General features: G+C 43.3%; 1 protein-coding gene across 4 annotated transcripts in view; it reads right to left on the reverse strand.

Moving 5' to 3' along the window:
- NFKBIL1 (NFKB inhibitor like 1) overlaps positions 1-19,767 on the reverse strand; it is a 35,064-nt gene extending 15,297 nt beyond the window's left edge. Inside the window, exons 1-3 of one of the 4 annotated variants that reach the window (XM_030203771.1) lie at positions 19,333-19,767; positions 6,278-6,567; positions 6,010-6,137 (exon numbers count right to left, since the gene is read on the reverse strand). In XM_030203771.1, coding sequence (XP_030059631.1) covers positions 6,010-6,137; positions 6,278-6,548 — 399 coding nt within the window. In that variant the 5' untranslated portion in view covers positions 6,549-6,567; positions 19,333-19,767. Of the gene's footprint in view, positions 1-6,009; positions 6,138-6,277; positions 6,568-19,320 lie in introns of all 4 variants that reach the window. The other 3 variants (XM_030203770.1, XM_030203772.1, XM_030203773.1) reach the window with 3 other exon arrangements.
- Positions 19,768-20,441: the final 674 nt, after the last annotated feature.

Consider the following 20,441-nt stretch of genomic DNA (forward strand, 5'->3'; position numbering starts at 1 on the left):
GGGACCTCACCCCGGGCGATGGGCCAGCCGGCGCCACGCTCGACGGTACCGGAGGCGCAAAGCACCGCCGGTACCGGAGGGTAGGCGCAACAGCTCTCCCAGAATTCTGGAGAACGGCCCGGAGGCTCTCGTTCAGAGCGGCTGCAGAGAAAGGCATGGAGGGTCGATGCAGGCGTCGACGTCAGAACCTGTTCCGGGCGTGGAGGCTGTTCGGGCTGTCCAGAGTGGAGCGCATCGACACCTCCTGACCAGAGGGTGAGCGGTCCTCTCCGGTGCCGATGCCTGCTGGGTTGCCGACTCCCTCGGCGACCCAGAGCTCTCGGTGCCGTGACGCGGGGAGGTGGAGGACCGGTGTCGATGCTCTTCGACTATTCTTCCGAAGCATGTCACAGCGAGCTCCCCGGCACAGCACGAGGGAGGACGTAGAATCCAGCCGTCGCTCCTCCGTGGGGCCGAGGTCGGATCTCGGGTAGGGGGGCTGTACCGCAGGAGCCCTCAGGGTAGGGGGGAGACCCCATCCCGAGCTCACCGCCACCAGCAGGGGAATGGACAGCCCTCACCCTGCACTCCTGACGATGTGCACCACCGTCCCGAACGACATCAGCAGACGAGGTCCGGTACACCCGACGTCGATTGCAGCTATCCGATGTTTCGGCGCCGATGCAGGGGCCCCAACCCGATGCCGTCGATCGCACTCGATGCACTGGGCGGACCGAGGATGAAGGTCTGGACGCTGACGACGTCGATGCATCCGAGACACTTTGGTGTTCGATGTTCCCGACGAAGAGCCCGAGCGCATGATCTGGTGAGGGACGTTATGGTACTGGGGCCCGCGCTTGATAACAGTGACCATAATATGATCAGTTTTGACATCGACCTTGAAGTAACTGTACACAGAAAGTCAATACGTTAGCGTTTAACTTTAAAAAAGGAGACTATGATAAAATGAGAAGAACGGTAAAAAAAAAAACTTAGGGGGGCAACTGAGAGAGTAAAACTGTACAACAGGCGTGGACGCTGTTCAAAAATACCATCCTGGAGGCCCAGGCCATACATATTCCGCAAATTAGAAAAGAAAGACGGAAGTCCAAAAGACACACGGCCTGGTTGAAAAGTGAGGTGAAGGAAGCTATTAGGGCTAAAAGAAACGCCTTCAGAAAATGGAAGAAGGAACCGTCTGAAAATAACAAGAAACAGCATAAGGAGTGTCAAAGCAAATGCAAGGCGCAGATTAAGAAGGCCAAGAGGGAGTATGAAAAAAAGATAGCATTAGAGGCAAAAAAACATAGTAAAAATTTTTTTCAGGTATATTAAAAGCAGGAAGCCGGCAAAAGAATCGGTTGGGCCGCTGGATGACCGAGGGGTGTAAAAGGGGCGGATCAAGGAAGACAAAGAGCTAGCGGAGAGACTGAATGAATTCTTTGCTTCGGTCTTCACCGAGGAAGATTTGGGTGGGTTACCGGTGTCGGAAATGGTATTTCAATGCGGACGAGTCGGAGAAACTTACTGACTTCACGGTAAACCTGGAGGACGTAATGGGGCAGTTCGGCAAACTGAAGAGTAGCAAATCTCCTGGACCGGATGGTATTCATCCTAGAGTACTGATAGAACTGAAAAAACGAGCTTGCGGAGCTACTGCTAGTGATATGCAACTTATCCTTAAAATCGAGCGTGGTACCGGAAGATTGGAGGGGTGGTAATGTAACGCCCATTTTAAAAAAGGCTCCAGGGGAGATCCGGGAAATTATAGACCGGTAGTCTGACGTCGGTGCCTGGGAAAATGGTAAGGCTATTATTAAAAACAAAATTACAGAGCACATCCAAGGACATGGATTACGGAGACCAAGTCAGCATGGCTTTTGTGTGGGGAAATCTTGCCTGACCAATTTACTTCAATTCTTTGAAGGAGTGAACAAACATGTGGACAAAGGGGAGTCGGTTGATATTGTGTATCTGGATTTTCAAAAGGCGTTTGACAAGGTACCTCATGAAAGGCTACAGAGGAAATTGGAGGGTCATGGGATAGGAGGAAATGTCCTATTGTGGATTAAAAACTGGTTGAAGGATAGGAAACAGAGAGTGGGGTTAAATGGGCAGTATTCACAATGGAGAAGGGTAGGTTAGTGGGGTTCCTCAGGGGTCCGTGCTAGGACCGCTGCTTTTTAATATATTTATAAATGATTTAGAGATGGGAGTAACTAGCGAGGTAATTAAATTTGCTGATGACACAAAGTTATTCAAAGTCGTTAAATCACGACAGGATTGTGAAAAATTACAAGAGGACCTTACGAGACTGGGAGACTGGGCGGCTAAATGGCAGATGATGTTTAATGTGAGCAAGTGCAAGGTGATGCATGTGGGAAAAAAGAACCCGAATTATAGCTACGTCATGCAAGGTTCCACGTTAGGAGTTACGGACCAAGAAAGGGATCTGGGTGTCGTCGTCGATAACACACTGAAACCTTCTGCTCAGTGTGCTGCTGCGGCTAAGAAAGCGAATAGAATGTTGGGTATTATTAGGAAAGGTATGGAAAACAGGTGTGAGGATGTTATAATGCCGTTGTATCGCTCCATGGTGCGACCGCACCTTGAGTATTGTGTTCAATTCTGGTCGCCGCATCTCAAGAAAGATATAGTAGAATTGGAAAAGGTGCAGCGAAGGGCGACTAAAATGATAGCGGGGATGGGACGACTTCCCTATGAAGAAAGACTAAGGAGGCTAGGGCTATACAGCTTGGAGAAGAGACGGCTGAGGGGAGACATGATAGAGGTATATAAAATAATGAGTGGAGTGGAACAGGTGGATTTGAAGCTTCTGTTCACACTTTCCAAAAATACTAGGACTAGGGGGCATGCGATGAAACTACAGTGTAGTAAATTTAAAACAAATCGGAGAAAATTTTTCTTCACCCAACGTGTAATTAAACTCTGGAATTCGTTGCCGGAGAAAGTGGTGAAGGCGGTTAGCTTAGCAGAGTTTAAAAAGGGGTTGGACGGTTTCCTAAAGGACAAGTCCATAAACCGCTACTAAACGGACTTGGAAAGATCCAAGATTCCAGGAATAACATGTGTGGAATGTTTGTACGTTTGGGAAGCTTGCCAGGTGCCCTTGGCCTGGATTGGCCGCTGTCGTGGACAGGATGCTGGGCTCGATGGACCCTTGGTCTTTTCCCAGTATGGCATTACTTATGTACTTATGAACAAAACGTTCCACTGGGCCAATCTCGCTACCTGAGTCCGCCTTTGTAACAGGGAACACAGACTACAGTTCTGAGGACGGTGCTCGGCCCCCAGACACTGAAGACACGACGAGTGCCTATCAGTGAGCGAGATTACCCGGGCGCACTGGGTGCACTTCTTGAAGCCGCTGGAAGGCTTCGATGTCATGGGCGGAAAAATCACGCCGGCGAAATCAAAATCCGAAATGACGAATTTGAGCACCAAAAAGTTTTAGGGAGAAAATCTCGACCGAGGCCGAAAAGAGGCCTACCCCGACGACGAAAGAAAACTTACCGGGGCAAAGACTGAAAAATACGGGAAGGGGCAAACGAAGCCCGGGGGGCTTCCGGAGCACTTCCCAACAATTTTTTAAAGATTTTCCGAAGAAAACACACGTCAACGAAAAAAGGACGCGCGAGGTCGACTTTCCGGGGCTCGACACGGCGAAAACACGACCGTACCGAGTGCGGACAAAAGAAGACTGGCCGGCTCGAGCCGGTTTCGGGCGGGAAGACGGCCGCGCATGCGCGGTGCGCGCGGGCGCGCGAGGACTAGCAAAGGACTTTGCTAGTGAAGATTCCGATTGGAGGGGCTGCCGTGGATGTCACCCATCAGTGAGAACAAGCAGCCTGCTTGTCCTCGGAGAAAAAGGTGATACATAAAATGGATTACATCTACCAGATGTCGAAATTGACAGCGATTCGAAATGCACAAATGAGCCAATTCATTAAGGTATGGGACAAATACAAAGCATGGAGAGCACAGGCTGGGAGAGAGCTTGATGCTCCTCAGCTAATAGTGCCTCGGATGTGAGGACCAAGGACAATGAGAGAAACATACTCCAGACTGGTAGAGACTCTAACTATAACTAACCAGGATAACTGTGTTATAATATTGAACAGCGAGGAACTCCTTTAAAAGGAGATAGGGAGGAGGGAGGGGGGGTAAAAGACGGGGTTGCAAGAAGGTCAGGTTATTAGACACCTTGAATGTTAAATGTTGGATTTGATGATTGTATTATGTTAAGTAATTGGCTTTTTGATGCTATGCTGTTATAATTCAAGGCATATATAAATAAAAAATTAAAAAAAAAAAAATAGAGCGTGGTACCAGAAGATTGGAAGGTGGCCAATGTAACACTGAGTTTTAAAAAAGGTTCCAGAGGAGATCTGGGAAATTATAGACCGGTGAGTCTGACGTCGGTGCCAGGCAAAATGGTAGAGACTATCATTAAGAACAAAATTACAGAGCATATTCAAAAGCATAGATTAATGAGACAAAGTCAACATGGATTTAGTGAAGGGAAATCTTGCCTCACCAATCTACTACATTTCTTTGAAGGGATGAACAAACATGTGGATAAAGGGGAGCCGGCTGATATTGTGTATCTGGATTTTCAGAAGGCATTTGACAAAGTACCTCATGAAAGCCCCCAGAGGAAATTGGAGAGTCATGGGATAGGAGGTAGTGTTCTATTGTGGATTAAAAACTGGTTCAAATATAGAAAACAGAGTAAGGTTAAATGGTCAGTATTCTCAATGGAGAAGGGTAGTTAGTGGGGTTCCCCAGGGGTCTGTGCTGGGACCGCTGCTTTTTAACATATTTATAAATGACCTAGAGATGGGAGTAACTAGTGAGGTAATTAAATTTGCTGATGACACAAAGTTATTCAAAGCCGTTAAATCGCAGGAGGATTGTGAAAAATTACAAGAGGACCTTACGAGACTGGGCGTCTAAATGACAGATGATGTTTAATGTGAGCAAGTGTAAAGTGATGGATGTGGGAAAGAGGAACCTGAATTATAGCTATGGCATGCAAGGTTCCACGTTAGGAGTCACAGACCAAGAAAGGGATCTAGGTGTCATCGTTGATGATACATTGAAACCTTCTGCTCAGTGTGCTGCTGTGGCTAAGAAAGCAAATAGAATGTTAGGTATTATTAGGAAAGGAATGGAAAACAAAAATGAAGATGTTATAATGCCTTTGTATTGCTCCATGGTGCAACCGCACCTCGAATATTGTGTTCAATTCTGGTCGCCGCATCTCAAGAAAGATATAGTGGAATTAGAAAAGGTGCAGAGAAGGGCGACGAAAATGATAAAGGGGATGGGACGATTTCCCTATGAGGAAAGGCTAAAGCGGCTAGGGCTCTTCAGCTTGGAGAAAAGGCGGCTGAGGGAAGATGTGATAGAGCGTCTGTTTATGCTTTCCAAAAATACTAGAACTAGGAGGCATGCGATGAAGCTACAATGTAGTTAATTTAAAACAAATCAGAGAAAAGTTTCTTCACTCAACGTGTAATTAAACTCTGGAATTCGTTGTCAGAGAATGTGGTAAAGGCAGTTAGCTTAGCGGAGTTTAAAAAAGATTTGGACGGCTTTCTAAAAGAAAACGTCCATAGACCATTATTAAATGGACTTGGGGAAAATCCACTATTTCTGGGATAAGCAGTATAGAATGTTTTGTACTTTTTTGGGATCTTGCCAGGTATGTGTGACCTGGATTGGCCACTGTTGGAAATAGAATGCTGGGCTTGATGGACCTTTGGTCTTTCCCAGTATGGAAATACTTATGTACATATGTAGCTCACTCTCAGCTTCAGTAAGGGAGTGTTCTTATGGGAACCTGGCCATATACTACCCACTCCCTCACACTGACATTACTCCCAAGTTGACACCCCTCCCCCCACAACTTCGACTCGTGTCCTCTAATTCTACTACTTTGCCATCTCTAGAAAAGATTTGTGTAAATTCAGCTCCATGCATGACCCCAATTGTTACAGTACTTACATTTTGACTCATTACCTTTGTCCTTTTTATCCACTTCAAGAGATCACATGGTGTCTTTCCATCCTTGTTTGTAACTTCTACAGCAACCGGGCAGTATTTTTTCAGAAGGACCACCAAGTCTTCATATACTGGAGAGAAAGAGAGACTGCTGGAGTGTGTGATGTGCTGGTACTTTAAAGCACGGTTAGTGCATAAAATTTAGTTACATTCCTCTACATTCACTCTTCACTGTGTGACATCAGATTGAGTTCTCACTGTCCTATTTTACCTCTCTGCCCCCGCCTTGTGGCTTGCCTCGCTGCGATATGCAAGGCTGTATTGCCCTGATGGTCCTGCAGTAGGGGGTCAGCACCATGCTTAAGCAGTATGTGCACCACAGCATCATCGAATAATGCACAGGCTGCATGCAGAAGTGTACGTCCCTTGCGCAAGGTGAAATTAACATTCAGGCCGGGGTGCTTGCGCAGGTATGACTTGATTTTCAGAACGCTGCCCTCCTCCACATAATGGCAAAGTTTTTTCTGTTTCCGGGACACCATCAAGCTCTGGGAGCACCTGCTGGGCAGACAGCATAAAGGAGATAAGCATATAACAGTAAGCACCACTGGTATGCGTTTCAGAATCAGGAAGGAAACATTTGGTTCTCTAGTATACACAACGAGATCGAATACCCATAATGATTATATTGGTTCTACAGTTCATTTTTATATTGAAAATCAAGCCTGTTTGTGATGCTCAAGGACTAGAATTACCCAACTCTCTGACTTAAGAAAGCTGCTATAATCACACATACTCATAAATCACCATTTACACTCACTTTCATACATGTGCCCTATGAATATGTTTACATGACTTGGAAAAGTCTTCACACATCTGTACATCTTTGCATATTGCCTGTTGCAACATGCAGAGCTGTGCTGCCCTGATGACCCTGCAGTAGTGGGGGGGGGGGGGGGGGGGGTGGTCAGCCCATGCTTAAGCATTATGCACATCACGCATCATCACATATTGTACTGACTGCATGCAGAAGTGTACATCGCTTGCACAGTGTAAAATAAACAGTCAGGCTACCTGGATTAATATTTTGCTGTCTAAAAACTACAATTCAGATTGCAACATACATTACACTTGAAATGTGAAAGATTAAATATTCAATAATTAAGCATAAGTCTTTGATTGCTAAGTCTTCACAGCCTTTGTCATACCAAACCAAAATTTCCTCCGTTTCTAAAAACTGCCTTTACAAGGTTCATAATAAGTTACATAGAGCTTGTGTCCAATTATGATTTAAATACTCCCAAATGAAAAATCAAGCTGTGCGCTTTGTACAAAGTGAATTTGTAGCAAATGTCTAAACACGCCGAACACTGGATTTGCCAAAAGTATGCAAGGATAAAGTTATTTGAAGCTACAGACTGGGGGAAGACTATAAGAAAATATATTTGTTTGAATATCCCTTTAGGCACTGTGAATATGACTTGGCACCCTGCTTTGATCAGGCCTCCCCTCCAATATTATTAGTAGCTTGTGGGTTAATGAAAATGATGTGGTAGGTCAATGTGAGGCTTAAGTATCAAACAACTACAGCAAACTCTGGCTGGGAAAAATATTGACTGTTCAACAATTTAAAGATTAGGTCACAAACATGCCCTGTATGAGAGTGTCAAAAACCCAAGAGGACCAAGAACACTAATTAGCTCTAAAGGGAAAGTTCACACAATCTTAGCACGAGAATCCCAGAGTACTACACTCTTTAACTGAGCGTTATACTTAAGAGCAAAACATAATGTTAAAGTGTGCTTATAACTTTAGAATAGGACCATCATGGTCAGTTACAGGAGGACTATGGATTACCATCCTCCCATCTGTTTCATTATCAGCGTTTTAGAAATTACATAAATAATACGTACATAAGTAATGCCATACTGGGAAAAGACCAAGGGGTCCATCGAGCCCAGCATCCTGTCCACGACAGCGGCCAATCCAGGCCAAGGGCACCTGGCAAGCTTCCCAAACGTACAAACATTCTATACATGTTATTCCTGGAATTTTGGAGTGTTTCCAAGTCCGTTTAGTAGCGGTTTTATGGACTTGTCCTTTAGGAAACCGTCCAACCCCTTTTTAAACTCTGCTAAGCTAACTGCCTTCACCACTTTCTCCGGCAACGAATTCCAGAGTTTAATTACACGTTGGGTGAAGAAAAATTTTCTCTGATTTGTTTTAAATTTACTACACTGTAGTTTCATCGCATGCCCCCTAGTCCTAGTATTTTGGAAAGTGTGAACAGACGCTTCACATCCACCTGTTCCACTCCACTCATTATTTTATATACCTCTATCATGTCTCCCCTCAGCCGTCTCTTCTCCAAGCTGTATAGCCCTAGCCTCCTTAGTCTTTCTTCATAGGGAAGTCGTCCCATCCCCGCTATCATTTTAGTCGCCCTTCGCTGCACCTTTTCCAATTCTACTATATCTTTCTGAGATGCGGCGACCAGAATTGAACACAATACTCAAGGTGCGGTCGCACCATGGAGCGATACAACGGCATTATAACATCCTCACACCTGTTTTCCATACCTTTCCTGATAATACCCAACATTCTATTCGCTTTCTTAGCCGCAGCAGCACACTGAGCAGAAGGTTTCAGTGTGTTATTGACGACGACACCCAGATCCCTTTCTTGGTCCGTAACTCCTAACGTGGAACCTTGCATGACGTGGCTATAATTCGGGTTCTTTTTTCCCACATGCATCACCTTGCACTTGCTCACATTAAACATCATCTGCCATTTAGCCGCCCAGTCTCCCAGTCTCGTAAGGTCCTCTTGTAATTTTTCACAATCCTGTCGCGATTTAACGACTTTGAATAACTTTGTGTCATCAGCAATTTAATTACCTCGCTAGTTACTCCCATCTCTAAATCATTTATAAATATATTAAAAAGCAGCGGTCCTAGCATGGACCCCTGAGGAACCCCACTAACTACCCTTCTCCATTGTGAATACTGCCCATTTAACCCCACTCTCTGTTTCCTATCCTTCAACCAGTTTTTAATCCACAATAGGACATTTCCTCCTATCCCATGACCCTCCAATTTCCTCTGTAGCCTTTCATGAGGTACCTTGTCAAACGACTTTTGAAAATCCAGATACACAATATCAACCGACTCCCCTTTGTCCACATGTTTGTTCACTCCTTCAAAGAATTGAAGTAATTGGTCAGGCAAGATTTCCCCACACAAAAGCCATGCTGACTTGGTCTCAGTAATCCATGTCCTCGGATGTGCTCTGTAATTTTGTTTTTGATAATAGCCTCTACCATTTTCCCCCGGCACCGACGTCAGACTCACCGGTCTATAATTTCCCGGATCTCCCCTGGAGCCTTTTTTAAAAATGGGCGATACATTGGCCACCCTCCAATCTTCCGGTACCATGCTCGATTTTAAGGATAAGTTGCATATCACTAGCAGTAGCTCCGCAAGCTCGTTTTTCAGTTCTATCAGTACTCTAGGATGAATACCATCCGGTCCAGGAGATTTGCTACTCTTCAGTTTGCCGAACTGCCCCATTACGTCCTCCAGGTTTACCGTGAAGTCAGTAAGTTTCTCCGACTCGTCCGCTTGAAATACCATTTCCGACACCGGTATCCCACCCAAATCTTCCTCGGTGAAGACCGAAGCAAAGACAGAACTGGTTTTGGAGGAGGTAGATATAGAAAAAGCAATGAGGGCGGGCAGTCATAGGGGGTGTGTATCACATCTATATGGGGCTCTACTTGCTGATCAGGGCCCAATACAACATTATATACAGCGATGGGAGTGGGATTTACAAATAACCCTAGATAATACTCAGTGGGACAAAGCTTTAGAACATATGTTACAAGCCTCTGTCTCCAGTTCCCTCACTGAAAACAGCTATAAAATACTGTATCAATGGTATTATACCCCAAAGACACTGGTAAAAATGTATGGGAAGGGGTCTGATCAATGTTGGAGAGGATGTGCAATGGTGGGGGATATGCTCCATATTTGGTGGTCCTGCCCTAAGATTCAACTATATTGGGCGGAACTGATTGATACGTTCGCCCAAGTGACCGGGGTGCGATATCCAGCTAAACCTGAGGTATGCTTACTACATATTCGCCCACCTGAAGTCCGACTTTCCGACCATCGACTTACGTCCATATGGTTTATAGCTGGGAAAATAGCATTGGCGGCAGCGTGGAAAAGTATAATGACACCACCGGTGATTCGAGTGATACATAAGATGGACTATCTTTACCAAATGTCAAAATTGACAGCCTTGAAATCGGGACATATAACAAAATTTAATCTGCTATGGGAACGATATCGAACATGGAGAGGGCACAATGGGATAGATCTTGATGCACCCCAATTGATTGTTCCTAGACTCTGAAAGTGGAATGATCGATCTTAGTAATACTAACCTTCATTAGTGAGTAAGAGGTTTATGTTAGGGTAGAGGGGTAGGGACGAAGGAGGGAATATGTTATTTCTTCTGTTATTTGTTATGTAAGTTTTACATATATGCTATGTGATTGATACGTGACTATTGTTTATATATTGTTATTCAAAAACTTTAATAAACATAAATAAAAAAAAAAAGAATAGGACCGTCATGGTCCAGACGAGACTTTGTGTTCTTTTCCACACTTATAAGGAAACAGTTACATAGGTCATGGTCAAGCCCCAAGCACCCCACACACCAATTTGTGAGGATCAGTGCAAGATACCACTCGATTATATTGGGTGCATCTTAAAGCCACCGGGGGTCTTCTGGGCCATGTAAAAAGAACCGCATCCAGATCAAACGGCTCAATGGTGATGCCACAAAGGGGCTTATCTCAAATTGAGCTTGGTGCTCAGGCCTAAGAGGGCCTCTGGTGCAGCGAAAAATAAAGAAAACTTTAAAATGCTGAAAACACTAATAAAATAAAAAAGGGGGGGGGGGGGGAAGAAACTAAACTTTTGTGAAGAAAAACAGGTAAACTAGTGAAAAAACTTGCACCGGAAGGCACAAAAAACGAACAGGAGAAGCACTGAGGAGAGATACAAAATGCAACTTCCTAGCTCCGTGGAAAAAAAAGAAGACCGAGAGTCCCACGCTTGCACATCAGACAGGAAGACACTCGCATATACACGGTGGAGCCGCTGCCAAAAGCCTCTTAAAGTTATAGAGCGCTGGGTAGTGTCTGGGCTCTGTCAGATGACATCACCCAGATGTAAGGACATCACTGTCCTCCTTGCCTCAGAGAAAAAGGTACCTACACTGGCCTTCGCAAGGCCAATGTGAACTGCTTCTAAAGCCTTGTAAAAATACTCATTTCAGTAAAAATTTGAATCAGAAGCCAGCAGTCTCTCTCCCAAAGCATGCTGTTGTGTAACAGCACCACCTTGATAAGTGAAGTGGCAACTGCCTCTTTGTTTGACATATCATCATGGCCTGGGTTATAAGAATATAAGCGTTGCCATACTGGGAAAGACCGAAGGTCAACTAAGCCCAGTATCCTGTTTCCAACAGTGGCTAATCCAGGTCACAAGTAGCTGGCAAAATCCCAAAACAGTACAATGCATTTTTTTTTTTGTTACATTTGTACCCCGCGCTTTCCCACTCATGGCAGGCTCTATGCGGCGGGCAATGGAGGGTTAAGTGGCTTGCCCAGAGTCACAAGGAGCTGCCTGTGCCGGGAATCGAACTCAGTTCCCCAGGACCAAAGTCCACCACCCTAACCACTAGGCCACTCCTCCACTTACGCTGCTTATCCTAGAAATATGCAGTGGATTTTCCCAAATCCATCTTAACAATGGCTTATGGACTTTTCTTTTAGGAAGCTATCCAAACCTTTTTTTTATACCCCGCTAAGCTAACTGGTTTTACCACATTCTTTTACCACTTCCCTACCCCCAGTCTTCACTCTCACTCTCTTATCTGCCCCACCCAAGTTTCACTCAAGCTCTCTCATTTTAATAACAGTTACTCCCAGGCAACTGCACTTTGTAGTCTGCCACATATTGCCATTGCCTTGCTAGTCGCAGAGCTGTGTGATACAACAAGTTTGGGAAGTCTCACAGTTTCAAGTCCCATGAGACTTGATAAATGCAAAACTTCCTACACCACTATTCAAGTTTATAGAACCGAACTGCAGTGCACAGCTGGGAGACACTGTTTGTGAGACAACTGTAAAATAAGGAGGAAAAAACATTCAGAGGCATGAAATCCTGGGCACCAGGGTGCAATTTCTAGGTGCTAGTGCACCTAGGATTTGTACAGCATTGGACTAAATGAATTATTTGCTTTGATTTTTACTGAGGTGAGTTTAACCTGTTGCTGATCAGTGTTTCAAAAATGGTTAAGAAATTCAGGGTGTGGTTAAAAAACTTAAGCAAACAGGATAACGGGCTACCTTGCCAGAAATAGTATTAAGGGTGATGATATGGAAGAAATGAAAGAAATCTCATAAGAACAGCCATACTGGGTCAGTCCAATGATCCTCTAGCCAAGTATCCTGTTTCCAACAGTGGCCAATCCAGGTCACAAGTACCTGGCAGAAACTCAAATAGTATCAACATGCCAAGCAACCAGTTTCAGGGTAAGCAATGTCTATCTCAATAGCAGAGTGTGGACTTTTCCTCCAGGAACCTGGCCAAACCTTTAAGCCCAGATACACTAACCGCTCTTACTACATCCTCCACCAATGAATTCCAGAGCTTAAAAATTCATTAAGTGAAAAAAATATTTCTTCCTATTTGTTTTTGAAGTATTTCTATGTAAGTTCATTGAGTGTCCCCTAGAATAGAAAAATTGATTCACTTTTACTCGTTCTACACCACTCAGGATTTGGTAGACCTCAATCATATCTCCCTTCAGCTGTCTCTTTTGCAAGCTGAAGAGACCTAACCTCTTTAGCCTTTCCTCATATAAGAGGAGTGCAATCCCCTTTATCATTTTGGTCGCTCTTCTTTAAACCTTTTCTAATTCCACTATATCATTTTTGAGATGCGGTGACCAGAACTAAATGAAATACTCAAGGTGAGGTCGCACCACGATGTGATATAGAGGCATTATAGTATTGGTCCCTTTCCTAATAATTCCCAGCATCCTGTTTGTTTTTGGCCGCTACTGCAAACTGGCAGAAGATTTCAGTGTATTGTCTACAATGAGACCTAGATCTTTTTCTAGGGTGCTAACTCCCAAGGTAGACCCTAGCATCAGGTAACCATGATTTGAATTATTCTTCCCCAATATGCATCACTTTGCATTTGCCCACATTAAATTTCATCTGCCATTTGGATGCCCAAAGTCTTCCTGCAATCGATCACAGTTCAATGTGTTTTAACAAAAAATTTGCAGATGACACAAAACTATTCAATCACATCATTCATTGTTCCAATTTCCAGATCATTTATGTTAAATAGCACCGGTCCCAGTACAGATCCCTGCGGCACTCCACTATTCACCCTCCTCTACTGAGAAAAATGGCCATTTAACTCTACCCTCTGCTTTCTGTCTAATAACCAGTTCCTAATCCACAACAGAACATTGCCTCCTATCCCACGACTTAATTTTCTCAGGAGTCTCTCAAGAGGAACTTTGTCAAAAGCTTTCTGAAAATCTAGATACAGTACATCAACTAGCTCACCTTTATCCACATGTTTATTCACACCTTCAAAAGAAATGAAGCAAATTGGCGAGGTAGGTCTTCCCTTGGCTGACTCTGTCCCACTTAACTATGTTTATCTGTGTGTTCTGTAATGTTATTCTTTACATTAGTTTCTACTATTTTTGCCCAGCACTGAAGTCAGGCTTACTGGTCTGTAATTTCACAGATCACCCTTAAAAACAAAAATAAATTGGTACTACATTGACCACTCTCCAATGTTCAGGTACTATGGACAATTTCAATGACAGGTTACAGATCACTAACAGCAGATCAGAAATTTCATGCTTGAGTTCTTTCAACACCCTAGGATGCATGACATCCAGTCCAGGTGATTTGCTACTCTTTGTCAATTTGGCTTAGTATGTCTTCCTGATTCACCAAGATTTCTTTCGTTTCCTCTGCATCACTCTTGAAAAAATAGTTTCTGGTACAGGTATATCTCTTACATATTCTTCCATAAAGACTGAAGCAAAGAATTAATTCAGTTTCTCTGCTATGGCTTTGTCCTCCCCGAGTGCCCCTTTCACTCCTTCATGATCTAACGGTCCCATGGATTTCCTCACAGGTTTTCTGCTTCTCATGTACCTGAAAAAGTGGATCCTGTGAGTTTTTGTCTCTGTGGCAAGTTGCTTTTCATATTTTCTTCTAGCCTTCTTTATCAATGTTTTCCATCTAACTTGTCAGTGTTTATATTGCTTCTTATTTTCTTCGTTCGGGTCCTTTTTCCATTCTTTGAAGGATATTCTTTTGGCTCTAATAGCCTCTTTCACTTCACCTTTTAAGCATGTTGGCTGTCATTTGCTCTTATTTCCACCTTTGTAAATACATGGAATACATCAGGTCTAGGCTTCCAAGATGGTATTTTTAAACAATGTCCATGCCTGATTTAAAGTCCTAACCTTTGCAGCCGATCCTTCTAGCTTCTTTTTAACCATTTTCCTCATTTTTAGTCACCTTTCGAAAATGAAACGCTGCTACAGTAGATTCCGTTTGTGACTTTGCTCCAGATTTTAGCTCAAATTTGATCACTGTTTCCTAGAGAACCCAACATTGTTACCTCTAGTACTATGTCCTGCATGCCACTAAGGACTAGATCGAAAATAGCTCCCCCTCTTGTTGGTTCCTGGACCAGCTGCTCCAAGAAGCAGTCATTTATTACATCTAGGAATTTTACCTCCCTAGTGCCCCCTGATGTAACGCTATCCAGTAAATACTGGGTTAACTGAAATCACAATTATACTGTTGCCCAATTTGCCAGATTTTTAACATTTCTGTAAAAATGTCTTCACCTGTTTGTTCTGTCCTGGCAGACGGTAGTATAGCCCTACCAGAATACTCCTTCCCTTCACACATGGAATTTTTAACCGTAAGAATTCCACGCTGCTGTTTCATGCAATCTTTATTTTGACTCAATTCCCTCTTTAACATATAGTGCAACTCCCCCCTCCAATTTGATCCACTCTATCATTGTGATATAATTTGTACCCTGTTAACACAGTGTCCCACTGATTGTCCCCCTTTCATCAGGTCTCTGAGATGACTATTATATCTATCTTTTCATTTAGTGCTATAAACTACCTCTTCCATCTTATTTTTTAGGCTAGTTCTAGCATTTGTATACAGACACTTCAAATTGTGTATTTTCTTTGCATTTACAAGCTGCTTAGAAGTTGACAGGGATAATGTACATCCTTTACTCTACTCTCCCCTTAAACTCTCTTATTAATTTATTAACCGCCTTTTTGAAGGAATTCACTCAAGCTTTCTTTCACCATTGTTGAAACCTCTCTATTAGGATTCCCTAAATTACCTGTTTCAATAGTATCCTTCAAGGATACTCCACACTGAACCATGAGCCCCTGGGTGACTATCAGCTCCCCCCCCCCCCCTTTTTTTTAATTTAAAAGCTGCTCTATCTCCTCTTTAAATGTTAGTGCCAGCAGCCTGGTTCCATCCTGGTTAAGGTGGAGTCCATTTTTTCAGATCAGCCTCCCCCCTTTCCCAGAATGTTGCTCAGTTCCTAACAAATCTAAACCTCTCATCCCTGAACCATTGTCTCCCCTATGCATTGAGACTTTGGAGCTCTGCCTGCCTCTTGGGTCTCGCGCATAGAACTGGGGGGCATTTCCGAAAATGCTACCCTGGAGGATCTGGATTTCAGCTTTCTACCTAACAACCTAAATTACATATGTACATAAGTAATGCCATACTGGGAAAAGACCAAGGGTCCATCGAGCCCAGCATCCTGTCCACGACAGCGGCCAATCCAGGCCAAGGGCACCTGGCAAGCTTCCCAAATGTACAAACATTCTATACGTTATTCCTGGAATTGTGGATTTTTCCCAAGTCCATTTAGTAGCGGTTTATGGACTTGTCCTTTAGGAAACCGTCCAATCCCTTTTTAAACTCTGCTAAGCTAACCACCGTCACCACTTTCTCCAGCAATGAATTCCAGAGTTTAATTATACGTTGGGTGAAGAAAAATTTTCTCCGATTTGTTTTAAATTTACTACACTGTAGTTTCATCGCATGCCCCCTAGTCCTAGTATTTTTGGAAAGCGTGAACAGACGCTTCACATCCACCTGTTCCACTCCACTCATTATTTTATATACCTCTATCATGTCTCCCCTCAGCCGTCTCTTCTCCAAGATGAATAGCCCTAGCCTCCTTAATCTTTCTTCATAGGGAAGTCGTCCCATCCCCGCTATCATTTTAGTCGCCCTTCGCTGCACCTTTTCCAATTCTACTATATCTTTCTTGAGATGCGGCGACCAGAATTGAACACAATACTCAAGGTGCGGTCGCACCATGGAGCGATACAATGGCATTATAACATCCTCACACCTGTTTTCCATACCTTTCCTAATAATACCCAACATTCTATTCGCTTTCCTAGTCGCAGCAGCACACTGAGCAGAAGGTTTCAGAGTATTATCGACGACGACACCCAGATCCCTTTCTTGGTCCATAACTCCTAACGTGGAACCTTGCATGACGTAGCTATAATTCGGGTTCTTTTTTCCCCACATGCAGCACCTTGCACTTGCTCACATTAAACGTCATCTGCCATTTAGCCGCCCAGTCTCCCAGTCTCGTAAGGTCCTCTTGTAATTTTTCACAATCCTGTCGCGATTTAACAACTTTGAATAACTTTGTGTCATCAGCAAATTTAATTACCTCGCTAGTTACTCCCATCTCTAAATCATTTATAAATATACAAGTAAAAAAGCCCCGTTTCTGATGCAAAAGAAACGGGGGCTAGCAAGGTTTTCTTCTGTGTGCATGTGGGAGTGTGTGTGTCCCTGCCCTCTGCCCTCTCTCCTGTGCTGTCTGTCCCCTCCCCCCTCGGAGTCGAGTCCTTCAGTGTTAAGTTTCTTGCTGTGTTTGTGTTACAGAGATAGTGAGAGCTTCTGCCCTCTCTCCCCTCTGAGTCCTTCACTGTTACAGAGAGAGCAATTTGATTTCGTGCTTTGCTGTGTTTTCCTTCACTGTTTGTGTTACAGAGAGAGCGAGGGCGGGGCAGACACTCATGGGGAAACCGGATCTCTCTCCTCCTTCACACTTCCGGCTGGAGGCTTCATTTAGAACGTTGGTGGTGCCTTTTATATATAGAGATTAAAAAGCAGCGGTCGTAGCACAGACCCCTGAGGAACCCCACTAACTACCCTTCTCCATTGTGAATACTGACCATTTAACCCCACTCTCTGTTTTCTATCCTTCAACCAGTTTTTAATCCACAATAGGACATTTCCTCCTATCCCATGACCCTCCAATTTCCTCTGTAGCCTTTCATGAGGTACCTTGTCAAACGCCTTTTGAAAATCCAGATACACAGTATCAACCAGCTCCCCTTTGTCCACAAATTTGGCTAACAGAATCTCCCTCCCATATATTCCTATGTCACTGGTAGCCATACGTACCAAGACAGCTGGCTCCTCCCCGGCACTATCTAAAATCCTATCGAGGTGACGGGTGAGATCTGCCACCTTCGCACCAGACAGGAAGGCCACCCAGGTATCTACATGCCTAATGATCAAATCATCACCTACTAAAGCTGTCCTAACCCCTTTTTTCCTGGGAAGAAGTTCCTGGAGGAGAGACAGTTGAAGGAAGATATGACCAAGGTCTACAAAATCCTGAATGGTGCAGAACACATAAACATTTTGTTTACTCTTTCAAAAAGTACAAAGACTACGGGACACTTCATGAAGTTACATAGTAGCACATTTAAAACACATAGAAAATATTTTTCACTGAACGAATAACTCAAGCTTTGAAACTTGTTGCCAGAGGATGTGTTAAAAAAACAGTTAGCATTATAGGGTTTAAAAAAGGTTTGGACTAGTTTCTGCAGATAACGTCCATAAACTATTATTAAGGTAGACAAGGGGAAAGCCACTGCTTATCCCTGGGGTTGGCACTACTGAATCTTGCTACTTCTTGGGATTCTACAATGTAATTGTGACTTAGATTGGTCACAGGTATAGCAGGACATTGGGCTAGAAGGATCTTTGATCTGATCCAGTATGGCAATTTTTCTGTTCTTAAGAACTCTTCAAAGTACCAGGTCACTTGAGCATCTAAAATACGGGATCTAGCACCTGATGACACTATCCACAACCAAGGGAGAAAGGCTCATGTACTGCTGCCACCACCAACCCAAGGCTAGAGAGATAGCTGTAGATCCTGCAGCAACAGCCTTGCAGAAGAAACTGTAAGACTAGGAACAGGTAGAGGAGAGAAGGAAGCAGCGTGTAGAGAGGCAGGAGAAAAGCCTAGGCAAAATGAGGCAAAAAAAAAAAAAAAAAGTATAAAATACCAACTGACACAACAGTTGAATGTTGCTGGCCAATATTTAGCTATTTTGATCCCCTTCGCTAGAGAACTGAAAACAAACTTTGAATCTAACCCAGGTGAAAAAAAACAAGGTCCTGAACAGCACTAATCAACCCAGTAAATAAACAGGCTCCAGAAGCAGTGTGTTATATAGGTCATTAAATTTATCCTGAGATTTTTTCATTTTTAGTACCACTATACATGATGAATTCATAGCATTTTTAAAGCATTATAATAAACAAATCAATACAATAAATAGGGATCAGCAAGAGCAAGAATATGCACAGAAATAATGCATACAGTACTGAATTCAACCATACCAATATGAAAGAAAGGTACTGTAATGTTTACACATCATTTTAAAGAAGCTCAATAACGGTTTTTTTTTAAAGACAATATACAAAGAAAAAAGACAAAACAAAATAAGGGAGAAAAAAAGCATAAAGGGGAAAAGTCTTTTAACAGGAATATATATAGTTTTTTAACCCTGTCTTCAAAAAAGTTTTTTCTGGCTAATTCCACCCGTGATAGAGTTCTACAAAAATTATTAGCACTATAAATCTGGAAAAACCCATCACACATCCAATGAAACGGAACCATAAGAAATTTCGATCTACTAACATCTGTCGAATATTTCTGATCTGTATTTGTCAAAAAATACGATGCTGTGCTCACTGGACCTTGGTCCGATTCAGCATGGTTTATGTTATCATAGCTAATACACAGATCACTTAAATATGATTTCATATATCTAAAGTTGATAAAATGCTGCAGAGAAAAAGAAACATACTCTTACACAGGTACACACCTTCTGTATATCTCGCTCTTTCTTCCCGGGGATCTCGGATCCAAATGTTCACAGCTGTATATAAACAGCAGAAAGCTGGTTCTGGACGAGGATATGAAATTGATACAGATACATATACACACAGAGAAGAACGCTCACAGGGCCACCACAACTAATGCCTACTGAACACAATAACGCCCACAGTGGAAGCCAATTGGTGGGGCTCAGATCGCAAGCGGAGAACACGGGGTTTTTAATCATCACATCTAGAATTTGCCGGGTACTGCTTACTCTGAAAACAGGAGGGAGGGAGAAAGACAAATTAAAGAAAGTTCAAGTTTCTTTTATATATACGATAGCATGAGCGAAGACAAATAAGCGCATCACTACAGAGATCATTTCCTGTCCTATATCGAACAAATTCCAGTGGAAAGCAAGAGCAGCTGCGGAAAGGTTCCGGGTGGAAAGCACCCGCAGGAGGTGTTTCTGCTGTGCTGTCCAATGAGGTTTAATCAAGGAGGTCTAATAGACAGGAGATGAAGTGACGTCAGAACGCTGAACCCAATTAGATAAATCTACGTTTCCCCTTCCTAGCGCAGCCGTCATCCCCATTCGCTCAAAACAAAGCAAGCAACTCTATGAGCTGCTGCATGCACCTTGTTCTTTATTGTTGGCAGCATTTTTTAAATCTTCATTTATATTTTCAAACATGCCAGTTTGTGCAGGATACCGATGTAAACAGAGAAAGTATAATAACGGAATAACTTTTCATAGGTAGAGTAGTAATTTGTTATAACTCTTAAATCAATGGTCAGTTGGAGGGGCTGGTTACAGGGACACCCTAGTACAGTGATGGCGAACCTTTCAGAGATAGAGTGCCCAAACAGCAACCCAAAATCGAATTATTTATCGCAAAGTGCCGGTACTCATTATGGGCGGGGTCACCACATATGACTCCACCCCTATGATAGCCACACCCCTTACACCAGCCATGGCGCATATAAACAGACATCATTGAAAATATTATACTAGTATAGGAGAAAAAAATAACATGATTTTCTTCCATTATAAATCATTTCTGTAAGCTGTTACAGCTCCAGTATACCCAGTGCAAAATAAGACAGCAGATG

This window comes from Microcaecilia unicolor, chromosome 5 (genome assembly GCF_901765095.1).
Source record: "Microcaecilia unicolor chromosome 5, aMicUni1.1, whole genome shotgun sequence".
Lineage (NCBI taxonomy): Eukaryota > Metazoa > Chordata > Amphibia > Gymnophiona > Siphonopidae > Microcaecilia > Microcaecilia unicolor.